A 15,980-nucleotide genomic window follows, 5' to 3' on the forward strand; every position below is an offset into this window, starting at 1 on the left:
GCTTCATAATCACTGTTTTGAATAAGTAGGTCTCGGTTGTACTCGATTTTAACAAGTGTCAATGTATTCAGTATATAAGAAAAGGATCGACAGATAAAGCAGATGTAATTATGATGTCCAGCTGTGCCGTACGCAAAAAGGTATTGCTTATAAAACATTCGATAAAATTCTTTTGCAAAAAACATTTTGGGCTTTGTGACTGTCGGAAGAGGACTTCGAACCATCCACCTAGCAGTCTTTTCCTGATCCAGATCAAAGTTGGACAGTCACAAAGCATTTGGTTAGAGGTCTCATCCGCTTCAAACCAGAGACAACATTCTGTCTTTTGAGACTGACCGTGATGTGTATCATTACACACTTGATTATTTTCTATTATATCGCATATATATATATATAATACATTTTAGAATGTTCAAAAAAACTTAAGTTCTGTTACTTAAAAATATTATTTGCTTTAATTTTGAATTTAAGTTTGGTTTACATATCGCTAAGTCTTGTGAATATATGCTAAGAAAAAATAAGGTAGGCAAGTCAAAAATACATTTGGTATATGATACGCTTGGTATACGATGATAAATTTATATATATAGCTTTAGAAAATATAAGCCAAATTATTTTCTATTCGAAAATCACTCTTGTATTAATTTATAGTATTTGAAATCTTTGTAAAATCGTCATCCACAGGGAACATATCACAATCACAATTGTTGTATATATATTTACACGTATGATTCTGCGAGTTTAAGGTACTGATGCCCAGGGTTAAGCCGCAAGAACATTTATATATCTGATGTTTGAGGCTACGCTTTATTCTATCCATAATCGGTTCAAAGAATAGTGCTGTAACAGTTGGGCATTTTATAATTCGAAGTTCGGTCAACTGAGTGCAGTGGTCAATCAAGAATAATACATCTTCATTGTTCAAACAAATACAGTTCTTAATAACAATTCTTTCCAAGTATCCCAATTTCCTAAACGGTTTTAAGCCACACTTGTCATATATACAACGTGCTCCTAAATAAATTTCACGGAGATTCTCTAATGATGACAAAATCTTGATAGTTTCCGTTGTCAATCCAGAATTTTGTCTCAAGACTAAACTCTCTAATACTTCTCTTTTCTTGCTAACTAAATGCTTAAAAAAACTCGGCTCAGGAGGCTCAATGCATTTTATTTCAAATTTTGTAACCGGCCGAAGCTTCGGAAGGGCTTTATATATTTCACTGGTGTTAGCAGTTATGATAAGTTTTTCCAATGCAAGCGCACAGGTTCCAAGAGAATCAATCAAACTTTCATCAACACAATGACAATCCTGAATATTTAATACACGCAAATAGTATACAAGCCTTGCGATCTCTAATAACTTTTCGGCTTCAAAAAATACACAGCCACAAATATCCAATAGATGCAACCCACGTAGTTCACTCAAATATTTACCAGTTATGCCTTTATTGTACGCAATCGAGAGGCTTCTAAGCGCACGAAGTTGCAATATTGGAACAATGCTATAGTCATTGAGGTTACAATTTACCAATGACAGATGTTGAATTAGTGAGTTATTATTCAGGAACATATGATGTAAATTATCCACTTTTACTTCCGAGTGCCATAGACGCAATGTCTTTATTTTGGTAGTGTAGTTTACGATATAGCTAATGGTTTCCTCGCGCTTGTGATAAGTAATTATACCAATCAGAGTACGAATTAGATACCCAACTTTTTTAAAGAATCTTGTTACAAGTTTTGGGTGCATGTCTTTCAATGTTTTCATATCGAAAACCTTGTATTTTTCTGTACCATAAATTTCAAATAATTTTGCAAGTCTGTCACTGGAATCAGATAAGTCCAATTGCTCCCTGATGCTCATCGTATCAAAGATTTTAAGTATAGTCTTATCAGACAACATTGACATTTTATACTTATCACCACAATCCTTCAAGGTCTTGGGATCATTTCTGCGATAATATTCTTCTAGAAACTATAATAAATATTAAAAAAATTTAAAGACACTATTTAAAATTATTATTTTAATACAAAAACTTACGGCGTCCATTTTAGATAAGAAATAAAAACACCCACGAGTAAAAAGGTAGATTCTCCGCAAAATTCTCTAAGAGTTACTGTTAATATTAAAAAAAAGACAATAGGCTTATTAAAATAGGTTTCAGAGATTTAATTACAAAATCAAATCAGAATTTTTTGGAATGAAAAAGCGAAAATAAAATATATAAAAAAAAATTATATTACAAAATTAAAAAGTCAATATAAAAGTTTGAAAATCTGAACAAAAATTGCATGGATAGATTGATATAAAAAATTTTTTCAGCATAGGGACCATGTTATGCAGAAAGCTATGAGCTCGTCAAAATTGGCTCTGTTGGGTTATGACGAAAAGACATGTTATGAGGAGTAATATATTGATCGAAAAGTATTATATCTAACAAATGTATATATATATATATTTATATATATATATATATATATATAGAAATTGTTTAGATAAAGATTTCAGAGTGACAAAATCTGCTATTAGCTATATAAAATCTAATGGTCTTGCTTTTGTGAAAAATAAAACCGTATATAGTATATGGATGTGGAAACTTAACTTTTTGAATGGTTTTTGAAGCCAATGTGAAGGAAAGTGCTCAATAACGAGGTTATTGAAATATTAAAGACAAAAACAAATATCTACCCTTCTTGAAAAAGTATATTCATATTTGATATTTGAAATATCATCAAAGTACCTATTTCTTGAAAATTGGTAGTGAGTTACCACCATCTAATGATGTTAGCGTGATCATTGCTTTTGTTCATGGATTTTGAGCTAAGATAGCTAAGAAGGGATTGCTGCGGGAAGTACATATATACAAAGGCAAGAAAACGAAACTAATTGTTTGTTTTAATGATTTGGAAACTATTAAAAAATATGTCGCGCTTATGATAAAAACGGCTCTAGGATGCAAAATACAAAAGGTATATCTCTTGATTTCACTGGGATAGGTAAAGCAAAAAACTAAAGTTCCTTTCAAGTGTTTAACAGAAACGTTTGAATGGCGTCTAAAGTTTTTTGTAAATAGTTTTAGAAGATATTTGTAAAAGGAGAAAAACTTAGGTTATTCACTCTGTCTTGGAAAGTCATTGTAAGGTGCACGAAATACAAGAATTCAACACAGAAGGAGTATCAGGGACTAATATGTACAAAATAATATTTAATTACTAACCAATTGTGAAAAAAAAACATTTTTGCAATCCTTTTTATAATTTTTATAAGAAAAAAATCCTTCCGTATGTTAAAATATATGGGAAACTAGAATTACCCGAAAAACACGATGATTCTAATTTTCAAGCGCCTATCATTAGTAATATACATATATAGTGATACAAGACAATTTTTACTCACATTGTTAGGATATCCCCGGGATGTTATCACTAAAATTTGTTGATTAGCGAATACTGCTGTGACTTCACTTATCATTTGTAGAAATCTGCAATAAATATTGAAAACTGAATGTGAATATTGTTAATTAACTTTAGATGTTAAAAAATTTAAATAAAAATTTTTTGAATTAATTTTCTTACCATAAGACGCATACACGAACTCAACAGAAAAACAAAACATTTTCTATAAAAAAAATATATTTCATTTATTTATGTCATTGTATATTAGATTAAAGTTTACCTCACAGAGTTGCCATGTATACAAATTTTTTCATAACAATATCTATTTTTGAAAAAGATACAGTAAAAATAATTGAACTTTAACCATAAATTTATACATTACACTTAATCAAGTTTATATTATAACCTGATTCTATAACCTATAACCTGATCCTATTTAAACTCTAATAAGTGACATTCATTATTAGAGATTTATTATTATTATTTATTACTATGTTCAGATAGTCAGATTTCTTTAATTTCGTAAAAATTAAATTAAGTTAATTTCGAAAGGGTTTATTATTATGTCAAAGCTATTTGGGCCAGTGCGCTTCAGAACTTTTACTCTTTATTAACTGCGAGGTATCTTCAAAACCCCTCTCTTCGCTTTAACTGGATCATTGTTTATCACTTCATCAGACTAAGTAATAATTGACCTCAGATTTGCATACCTCCCCTAAGAGCTTGTAACCGTTCTGAGATTTGATAACGCGGTGTTGGTAAGTCTGTCAGTTTTCGCAAATAATTTCGGGCTCTATCCTTTACGTATTTTTTGATCGGATCAGTCTTGGGGTTTCTGAGAATGTCATTTGATCTTGAAAAGTCTTTTCAGAGCCTGACTTTGTGCAATTTCTAGCTAGCGAATAGTAGTGTTTTAGGCTTTGCTAAACGCTACACATCCATATAGAAGTGATGGACGAATTATTTGGTTATATATTAACTTCCTGTTCTTTTCTGTTCTTTTTGGAATAGCGGTTGGAGGTGTGGAAGAATATTGGCACAGCTAAAACTTTTCATTTGAACATGTTGACGCTATGTGAATCGTTGGTCCAACGTGATGCCGAGATATATAATGCTATCCTCCCAGTTTATTACCATATCTCCCACTCTCACTTACTCATATGTTTTCATCATATGCAACTGTTATTAATTTAAAATAGATTGAAAAATAATAATTCACATACCTGGAATCCTGATAGTTATAATAATCAACTTTTAAAATTTCCCAGATACAAATGGTGTTTGGAGCAAGTAATTTTTAACATTCGATTAGTAAACATGACGCATGTGATTTCCTTAATTTGGGGCAATATGAAAACTTTCGAAATTAACTTAATTTCATTTTTATGAAATTAAGGAAATTTGGCTATCTGAACATAGTATTAATATCGCTTCGAATTGTGAATTCACGGTTGTTCAAGTGAAATAGAAAATGTATAGGAAAAGCGATTTGCATACAATACTTGAAAAATATTACTTTAATATTAATAATATTAATATAATAATGTGGTGATATCTTATATTTATAAAATTAATTCAACCTTTATGTGATCACTTAAGAACTGTAAAGTAGGGAGGATAAAAAGCAATACTATTATTTTGATAATTTTGAAGTATTAGTAATTTAGTCATACATATTAAATAAGACCTCATCAAGTGAGGAACTATGTACTTCTAACTTCCCATATAGGCTAATCGAGTTAAATGTGAAACAGAAACTTTAATTAAAAGCAGATTTTATGTTAGGAAATGACTGTTGTGGTAAGAAATATGTAATAAAATTATATATTTTAAAACTTTTTAAAAACTGTTTTGAAATGATTATCTTTTGGCGAAAATCAGGTTCAAAGAAATCTGATTTTATTACCAGAACTTTAATTAAAATGACTTTCGCATCTGATACTATAAATTTTCTGCAATATCTCGAATTGTAAATATTATAAGCGAGCTAAATTTTTTGTTATATATAATGTTAACCATTATATATTTTTAGGTCTTACAGCGTTTAATCAAATCACGTGGAAAGTCACAGGCAAAAAATCTTTCTGTTCAAATGGTTGCCGCTGAAAAACTAGCCCAATGTCCACCGGAAATGTTCGATGTAATATTAGATGAAAATCAATTAGAGGATGCTTGTGAGCACATAGCAGAATATTTAGATGTAAACCCTTTAAAATAATTAAAACCTACTTAAATAAATAAGTGCATATAATAACAAATGAAAAATTTTGCAGACTTATTGGAAAGCCACACATCCTGACATACGAACGGCTCCCGCAATACAAAGACCTCTGCCATCACAAGAAGCTTCGCCATCCGCGGAACAAGGTCGTATGGGTCCAACACCACCAGGTAAAACAAATTGTTATAATATATTTCATTTTATTACATGAAAATTACGATATCATTTATTACCATTAATATGAAAAAGGTTATGATGTCATTCATACATCATAGTTTGTCATAAAAATAAACTATTATTAAGTTGAAGTCATTAAAAGATTAGACAACTAGAAAGTTTAAAACTTTAATAAAATTATTTTTAAGCGAAATTCTGAAATATTAACAATTTGATTGGAGATATAAATAGGTTTAAAGAAAAAAAAATAATTATTTTAACGTGATTTTTTATGAATACCAAAAATTTCAAGATTTATGTTTTGCACCAGGCATTATGCCACTTAACACTGAAAACACATTAACATTTGTTTTATAATTTAGCAATTAATTAATTTAATTTCGAACTTTCGAAAAGTAAATTAATTAAACATTTTTCGACATTTATATATTTATATATTTGTATACACGGTATGCTTAAAGTTATTCTTTCTTTTTAACCAATTCCCATGACTGACAACCAACCAACACCAATCGATACTCTTTCTCACTTTCTTTGCACCATTACCGAAATTAATTAATTCTAAAAAAATTTTGAACGCTTTAAAATCTCGTAAAACTGCACAAAACTAACCACCTCTACCTATTTAATATACACATCTTACTTAACTAAATCTAAAACCTTTCAAAGTGGACTCAGAAGAGTATGAAGAACGCGAACTTAGGGCAGGAAGTAGTGAACATGAAAGCAGTCGCGAACGTGAGAGTAGTAGAGAACGCGATAGGGAACATGGTAGGGAGCATGAACGTGATAGCGATTGGGATCGGGATTACTGGGATAGAGAGTTTAATAGAAATAGAAATTCAAGAGAACGTGAAAGAGACTTAGATTGGGAACGTGAAAGAGCGCGCGAATGGGAAAGAGAGCGAGAAAGAGATTGGGATAGGGAGTTCGATTGGGACCAAGGTAAAACTTGAAATAATTTTTTAAATTAATTTATAATGATAATTTAATTTTTTGAAACGCAAAATTATATACCTTTATATATAATATTTATTTATTTTTTTTATTTTTGATATTTGCTTTAAAAAGTAATAAACATAATAAGTAAAAAACATATTACGAAACCGAAAAGCTTCGCAAAGTATTTCCAACAATTAAACTATTAAACTCATTATTTAAGTAAATTATTTAGTGTAATAAAAATCATTTCATCCATAATTTTGTACTATATATATTTCAATGCTGGAGCTAGGTAATGGGTAGACGGTGTAACTTTATTAAGAATAAACCAAATACTATATTTGCAATATAAAATTCACTTTTTAGTTGGTAGATATGGTTTAAAGTCCCAATTAGCCGTGAAAGCTTTTGTTAGGATATTGTTTTTATTGATAACATATCCTAACTGTCGAATAAAGAAATGGAGAAATGGTTATTTAATTAAAGAAAAATATATTATATTTTGTATGCAATTTTTGTTCAAAAATAATAATCTTTAATAATCTCTCAGAAAGTTTCACTTCCGACTTGTTTAAAAAGTTACTTAAATCTGAAGTAATATCTGAAATTCATGCCAATTCCGGGTATTTCAGAGCATAACCTTTTACGTACACCGACACCAATCCTAGACTCTTAAACTTGATTATCATTTTAACATATGTGTGTCATTAATTATGTTATTTATCAGGATGAGTAGAAATATAAAAATTTCAATAAATCCTTAACTACCGAATTATTTTATATATATAAAATAAAAAATATATATATATTTTATAAACATATTATATATTTATATATGAATATATATGTAAAATACTCGTACATATATTTTTGTTTAATATTAATATAGTTAATATTATTTTTACCATTATGTTTTTTATCACAGCTAATACTTTGTTTAATATTACTTAATATTACTATATTACTTTAAAATTTATTTTTAATTTTATTTTTTATATTATATTTATAATTTTTTTTAATTTTTTTACACTTTTTACACTTTTTTTTGTAAATATTTTATGATAAAATTCAAATATAATTAAAAATATTTAACGCAAATTAAAAAGTATAATTTTTTTTTGATGAGAATCAAAAACCTTATTGTAAATTGGTCGTAATAACAAATAATTCTGATTTATTATTATCATTATTTTTAATATTATTTATTATATTTATATTACTACTATGATTATTTCCCCTAATAAATTATTTCTTTTATTATTCTGATTATATTTCATATTATCTTAAATTTAATTTTATTTCAATTATTATTGAATGTTAGTAATAATGTTAGTAATATTTCTTATTATAATTTTCATTATTATTTTTTTTGTTATAATTATTAACATATAATTAATCATTATTATTTTTAATATAATCCTTCATTCTGTTTCTAATGTTGTTTTAAAGTATATTTATTAGCATTTTAATTATTATTTTTATGATATTTATTAAAATTAATTTTAAATTTAGTTTTATTTTATTTTTGTTATTATATTTCATAATGTTGTAATAATTATTTTCATTATAATTTTAAATATTATTTTTAATACAACTTTTATTTTAATTATTACTTTCAATACAATTTTTTTTATAGTTTTATTTATAATTTTTAATAAAGTTTTTATTAGTATTTTATTTATTGTTATTTTGAATAAAAGTTTTAGCATTATTTTTATTATTACTTTTAATAATATTTTTTATTATTACTTTTATTAATATTGTAGAGAGATTTTGAAATATAGTCAACTACAATAACAAAAATTCTATTTACAGAATTCACAAATAACATAGCCATTACAATATTATTATTATTTAAATTTTTAATTTTATTATTATTATTTTATTATTATTTACTTCAAATACTATTTAAATTGTTATTTAAATTCTTGTTTTTTGTTTTTAAAAACAGTAGTTTTATTTGTTTTAGAAACGAATTAAAATAAATCTCTTTTATTTTTAATCTCAAATTTTAGTTTGTTTACTTTTTACTTTTTATTATATTTTTTATAGTTATTTTTATTAATCGTATTTTCTTTAATATTATGTTATTTTTATTATTACTTTTTATAATGAAGTGTAATGTTTTATGTTTATTTTTATTATTAATTTAAATATTTTCTTTTCTTTCATATTAGATATTATTATTTCTCATTTTATTATTATTAAAAATAATAATATCATTTTTGATTATACTTTTATTTTTATTACTATACTTAATATTTTTATAATTTTTATTTGTTTTTTTTTCAATGTAGCTATTATTTTAATTTTTCTTATTGCTTTTTATAACATTTTTATTGTTGTTTTATTTATTACTTTTAATAATGTTATTATTATTATTTTTACTATTACCTTCTTTGTTATTAATATTATTTTTGTTATTATTTTTATTAATATTTTTGTTGTTGTTAAATTAATATGATAAAATTATTATTTTAGTATTTTCACTATCACTTATTATTATTAATAAAAATTTCACATATATGAAGTGTACGATTTTTGAAGAGAAACTTATTTAAAAATAATAAAGCAATAAAATTAGACTAAAAAGAACTGGTATTTTAAAAATATTTATTATATAAATAACAAATTTATTATTTTTATAATAATAACTTGAAAAAGATATTTTCTTTATAAGCTAAGTAACAAATTTTACTTAAAATTATATAAAATTTTATTTGATTCTGTTAAAAATCTTTGTTATAGCTATTATTGTTTTTGTGATCATATATACAATATTTGAGGTGTTTTCCAGAGAGATATAACTTTTTAAATGAAATTATTTTTAACTACAATCAATTATTTGTTGGCAATTACTGCCATTAATAAAACAAATTATTTACTGACGTCCTATTAAAACTTCATAACGTGTAGAGAAATAGAGCTGAGTTATTGAATCTGAAGGGAGACTATTTCAGAATTTCGAAGAAAATCTTTATACTTACTTTTTCATCGACAAAATGCTTTCCTTTCATAAATACAATGTGAAAGTCACACCACTTCAAATGCCAAATCAGGTCAACAAAGGACCTCTTCAAAGTGCGATAGATTAATATTGTTAATAAGCTCAATTGCTAATTCCATCAATAAGTTTAACCTTATAGAACCTTCTATTCAATTTGTATAGAATATTGATTTCTCTATTCTATTCTATTCTCTATTTGTTTTATCACAAAATGCTATTTTAAAATATAATTTGTGTTTTAATTATTTGATCAATTAACATCTTTGATAATGAATAATGAATAATGTTTTTTTAACAAACAATATTTTTAATACATTACATTTTCATAATAATATATACTTAATATCATATATATATATATTCGAAAAAAAATTATTTAATTTAAAACTGCAATAAAAACAATTTTTAAATAAGTTTCTATTATAAAATAAAAAAATCCATGACATTATATTTCATATAGTTATATGTAGTTTGCTATATATAGTAAGAGTTATATACATGATCATGTTATAGTTTGTAACTATTTGTGGCATCTGTAATCCACTATAGATTTTATATAATTTTCTTTTTTAATTGTAAACTACAACTTCAAAATGAGATTGCGGTCATTGAGGGCAATTAATACTTTAAATTAGTATTAACACTTAACTACCTTCATTTTTAACCCAAGTATTGTACTTTATTTTTAACTTCTGTTATTAATGTTTGTTGATGCAAATGATTTTTTTGTTTAAACTTTGACTTTTAATAGTATATATATATTTTATTATTTGTTCATATTTAAAAGAAATAATTATAAAAATTTTTTATGTATAAAAATATGTAATTTTCTTATTGTGGTGGAAAAATACCCCACGAAGCCATTGGTTTTTCGTAATATAGCGAAGGTAGTTAAGTGTTAAAATAAAATTAACAATTAAATTAATATAATACTGTTACTATTCTTACTCATCCTAATTAATACATTATTTTTATTAAGTCTATGTAGTTTTCGTATACTTTATTAATTCCCCATAGAATTTTATTATTGTATTTTATATAGATAGTAAGATTTGTGTACTGACATGACAATTTTACTTTAGTGTCAAAAGGAGTTAATTTTAAAATATTTCAATATATATTTTAGTACGTACATAACTACAACATAGTTTTTTGTTAAGTCTTATGTATGTCAATACAAAAAAAAACTATACATAAAACGCTACTCTATTTAGGCTATTGCTACTATATTTTCTCTTTGTGATGATTAATTTTTTATTACAATATACTTCTTTTATAAATGATCTTTTTTTCTTCTACTTTATATGTTATATATATAGATTTGTGTATTTATTTCTTTTAATATTTGAATATATTTCAAGTATACTTTACTTATGATTTCTATACCAACACTACTTACAGCTTTTACATCACGTGACATATCCGGCCCCTTTTCAACAGCGATATGAATAAATAAAAGAATAACATCACATCATCCATAATAAAAAAATATAATAAATTTAAAGTCAATTAATTCCAAAGATATAAACAAGTTTTTAATATATAAATAATTAATTAAGCAGGAATAAGTTAAAAAATATTAATCAAAATTAAGCAAAATAATATTCTACATAGTCCTAATAAAGTATATACTCTGACAACCCGGTTTCCTAACAGAAAATCCAACACAGCTTCCAACGTTTATATCAGGTGCAGAAAAGCTTTAATTCCCCCTTCTCAAAGTGATTAACATGTTTGAGTTTGCTTTATACACTAAAATTAAATTTATTAATAACATAATGAATATAAAGTAAGAAGTGATGTTCCGATTTTCCAGGTACGTCCATTTGCTAACGCATTGTAGTATAGTCAGCTATTGTAAGTAAGTTTTGTATTCATACTATAGGTCAATTTAGCTTACTTTTCAAGATATTGTAGCTTAAGCTTTGTTTACGCTACGCACTTTCAACACAGCGATTAGAGAACTGTTTTGAACCAAAAGTGTTCACATTAGGTGCTTAACGTCTCGTAAGGAAATGTGTCAGTAGTAACATAGAAATGTAGCCTATCGAAACATTATTAAGCCGTTTCAATTTCAATAGATAGGCAAACTTTTGGAATTTTTATAAATATATATCCTATATGACTTATAAAAGTAATATTCTCAATTTGAATGCAAGAAAAACTTATGGTAAATCTGGGGTAACTTTTTTAACCGAGATTCAGTTTTACTGCAATTTTCATTTTTGATTGGTAAATCTGTATAACACTCGAGATTGATGTATAACACTAGAGACTTATTTATAACACTCTAGATATTTTGCGAGAGTAGCAAGATTACCCTAAAATTAACAGCTGTTTTATGTGACGACAAATAGATTGTGATTTGATTCGATATATTGAGTTATGAAAAATATAAATATCTACTAACATAACTACAACAATTTTAGACTTGTCGAGAATTTACGAGAATAAATCTAGATTGAGTCCAGACTTGCCAATCGAAAACGCCATTAGTTTAAAATTAAGATGACTGACACAATTTCTAAATTTATTTATTAACGAATAAAAATTTATTCAATATACAAAAAAAACAAAATCAAATGACAACATATACAAAAAATAAAATGTTTATATTGTATTTATCTAGTGGTCAGTCCAAGAATTCACTTGATTAACGTATTAACTTAGAGTTTGAAGATCTGCTCACTGTTACCATCCTTTTCTATGCCAAATTGATTTTTTTATAGTTGGATATAAACTTCAAACCAAATTAGTAAATCTACATATAAATATTTTTAAAAATATAATTAATCCAATTTGTTGCTCCATTTATACACTCCATCTGTAAATATTTCTGTATTAAAATGTGCAATATACACACTTGAAATATGCACATGTAAAATTTATCAGAAAATAATCACTATCAATAAGAATCAATGTACTTCCAAACGCAATAAAGTGCTTGGAAATCACATCGACTAACAAAAATTTTGATCCCGATGATTTACGAATGGTTTTGAAAAGGGGCATTACAGTGTAAACCATCTCATTAAATCTTCTTTAAAGTTAAATACCGCAAAGCCCCTAGTGTGAACAGGTTCTAAAGTTGTGAATTAAATACACTAATAAAAATTACAAACGCCATCTAACGTCCACATAAAGAACTGGTACAATTTACTTGTTGTTGGTTGTTGTTTCACATGAGAATTTCATGCTTATAAGCCTGATATCTCAAAAACTTGGCTTGATTAACATGTAGTGTAATGTTATAAGTTCTTTAGAACAGCAGACATTACTATGGTTATCTGTTATCGAATAGAGGTATCTTGTAAATCGGAATTGCGTCAACTAAGATACAATATATTCAATATACTATGACTGATTATTTTTTACTTTTACACTAACAACTCTAATTTCCACAAGTTCCGTGCTACGTTGATTTCATAAATACTTCATAGTTTCCAACTGTAAACATACAATAGAAACAAAACAGCTCTACTCTGTTTTCGTAAAAATATTTGTCTATTTAGTTTAGAAATCTGCATTTATCATACAGTTTATATGTCTATTTCTTTTTTTTTTTTTTGTTTTTGTTTACTGTAATTTGTCTATATACTGTGATATTGATACTTTTAAGTTTAATTATTTTTCTAGTTACTCCGGGCTTGTGCGTGTCCAAGTTTTAGAGTGTATTTGTTATATTACTGTGTAATCAAGCCATTCTGCATAATACTTCATCAAGCTGAGTTTTGTTTTAAATTTATTTAACATTTTGTGTTAAATGTATCGTTTGAAAAGTTTTACGTATTGTAATTAAATAGAATCAATAAAATTTTTATATTAATTATAAATTCAACATGAAAAATGCTTATAAGAATATAAACAAAACAAACTTACTTCTTTAGTGAGTACTTGAAAAAATGATAAAAATTTAATTTTTAATTTATTTAATTTGAAAATGTTCTGATTTTGTATTGTAATTCAATCCCATCTAACTACCTATTTTAATAAACGCCTTTGTATACCTATAGTACCTACATTGAAGTTAAAAAAAATGATTAATTAATTTTTTTGCTATAATACATTAGCAATAAATTGAACGGATTTATTTAAAAAATCTGATTAATTTTTGCTTGTAGTATCAGATTCATACAATGCCATTATTTAATTAATCCTTAATTTTAAATTACAAATTTAATATAGAAAAAATAAAAAAAAATTTAAAGTTCAAATAATTCAAACAATTTCATATTCCATATATATTAGATATAAAACTTAATAAAATATATTTCGTCTCCACCAAAAGAACACTTGCTAGCTTACACTAGCTAGTTTACACTAGCTAGCCTACATTGAAAACAATAATACTAGCTAACATTAGATCTTGAAGTGACACCGCCCACACCAGTTGATAGAAAAAATTGCCAAACTTACCAATTTATTAATTTCTTTTGCTTGAGATTGAATCGAAAATTTTAGCAATATATTAAACTCTTAGTTTTCTTACTTAACCTTTAAAACTATAAATAAATAATCTAATAACTATGAAAAATTTGATATGATATTCATTTATTTTGTTATAATTATTTATTTGTAAACACATTGACAAACTAATGCCTTGTTTTCATTAGTCATTCTAAATGACAATTATATTTGACTGGTGTGTCAAATGTGTTTTCATTACATGACAGAAATGCAAATATGATATCATATGACTACCCGTTTTCATTATACTGACAATATTTGACATTGAAAATGACATAGTGAAAACGAGGCATAAGCATTTGGCAAAATTCTGCAGCGTTGCCAACTTACCAACTTATATGTGTGTTTAAGCGAGCAAATGATATTTTTTGTAAACACGTTTACGCTGAGAAACATTTCTTATTTAATTTTTACAATTAGCAAATTTAATATTTCAAAATGTTTCTTGTAAACTAATTTAAAAAAAAAACAAAAACATTTATTACTGTCCTAACTTAATAATTGAAAATTTTTAAATACTCGTACAAATCTACATACGTAAAAATCTCTTGCATTACATAAACATTTATATGAGGGTCACTATTTATATTATGAACCTACTAATTACGAAACAATAGTTGGATTTCATTATAGAAAACAATAGTTTTTCATTAAGTCCATATATAATAGCGGCAGTTAGGCGCTTAAAATTGGCTTCTAATAGAAGAAAACAGAGATTACGATTTTGCATCTTCGATGTCGGACAATGAAAATTTGATTAGCTTTATATACATACACATTATATACATACATATTGAAGACATTGTCTCAGAGACACTCGCGTTCCAAATCTATAAACCTGTATATTACAGTTAGAGACGAGACTTAAGCGATAAAAGTGGAAGTGCAATCATCAAGTGAAGGTTTATGCATGCACACTTATCTCGATAAACCACATCGAATATCGTAATAGATAATTTAACTTAAATATTTACAAGTTAATTCTATTTATTCGCTAAAACACATTTTTCAAACCACTGTGAACAACGCAAACCACGATTAAATAGTAAAAATTTCTTAATAAAGTAATGCTCAAAAATGTGAAACTCCCCAGTACAGATCCAATACCCAATACAGACCCAATACAGATAAGAAATATCACTGAACAATCAGTTACACACAAAAGAAGTGATAAACCGGTTAGACTATGTATAATTGTAATATATATAATATATATATATATATATATATATATATATATATATATATATATATACAATATATATAATTACAATTATGTACCACTTTCATTCTCTGGTGAAATCCATTGCATCTAACAATACTTAGAGCTGTCAATGCTCATTATATAAGTAGTGGCCTACATATGATTAATTGTTTATGTGTATTACTTAACTTTCCTGAAGAAATATGGTGTATCATTATTCAATGTTTACATATATATTAGGAAACTGCTTCAAAACTGTTTTTTTTCATACATTGGCTTCACAGTTTTCTTTTCGAGACCTTAAAACAAATATAAAGTATAAAAAATTTATTTAAGTGATATGCGTTTAAAAGTCTTTTAATCTGTTAATTAATCTGTTTTATCCAAACACTTCTATAAAAAATATTTTCTAATTAACGTGCTATCCAACTATTTTACAATATCTTTTAAATACGATTGTTTTTATTCTCAGCATATTATATTATTTATCGCTATTGTTAATTTTTTTGTTTGTCTTTAAGTTTAGAAAGTTTATTATATTTTTATATTTTTGTTCAACAGTA

At 25.7% G+C, this 15,980-nt stretch overlaps 2 protein-coding genes across 7 annotated transcripts in view; one reads left to right on the forward strand and one right to left on the reverse strand.

The window, feature by feature from the left end:
- LOC119662419 (voltage-dependent L-type calcium channel subunit beta-2) overlaps positions 1-15,980 on the forward strand; it is a 61,087-nt gene that overhangs the window by 43,541 nt on the left and 1,566 nt on the right. For 3 of the 6 annotated variants that reach the window (XM_038072024.1, XM_038072022.1, XM_038072023.1), the window contains exons 6-7: positions 5,432-5,599; positions 5,673-5,790. In XM_038072024.1, the coding sequence (XP_037927952.1) occupies positions 5,432-5,599; positions 5,673-5,790 (286 nt within the window). Of the gene's footprint in view, positions 1-5,431; positions 5,600-5,672; positions 5,791-11,147; positions 11,238-13,382; positions 13,470-15,980 lie in introns of those variants that run through there. The other 3 variants (XM_038072028.1, XM_038072026.1, XM_038072027.1) reach the window with 2 other exon arrangements.
- Positions 428-3,642, reverse strand: LOC119662420. The gene is made up of 4 exons (XM_038072029.1): positions 3,580-3,642; positions 3,401-3,485; positions 2,045-2,120; positions 428-1,978 (listed from the first exon to the last, which is right to left on the reverse strand). The coding sequence occupies exons 3-4, from the start codon at positions 2,051-2,053 to the stop codon at positions 641-643; spliced, it is 1,347 nt and encodes a 448-aa protein (XP_037927957.1). The 5' UTR covers positions 2,054-2,120; positions 3,401-3,485; positions 3,580-3,642; the 3' UTR covers positions 428-640.

The sequence above is a fragment of the Teleopsis dalmanni genome, chromosome X (genome assembly GCF_002237135.1).
Source record: "Teleopsis dalmanni isolate 2A chromosome X, ASM223713v2, whole genome shotgun sequence".
Lineage (NCBI taxonomy): Eukaryota > Metazoa > Arthropoda > Insecta > Diptera > Diopsidae > Teleopsis > Teleopsis dalmanni.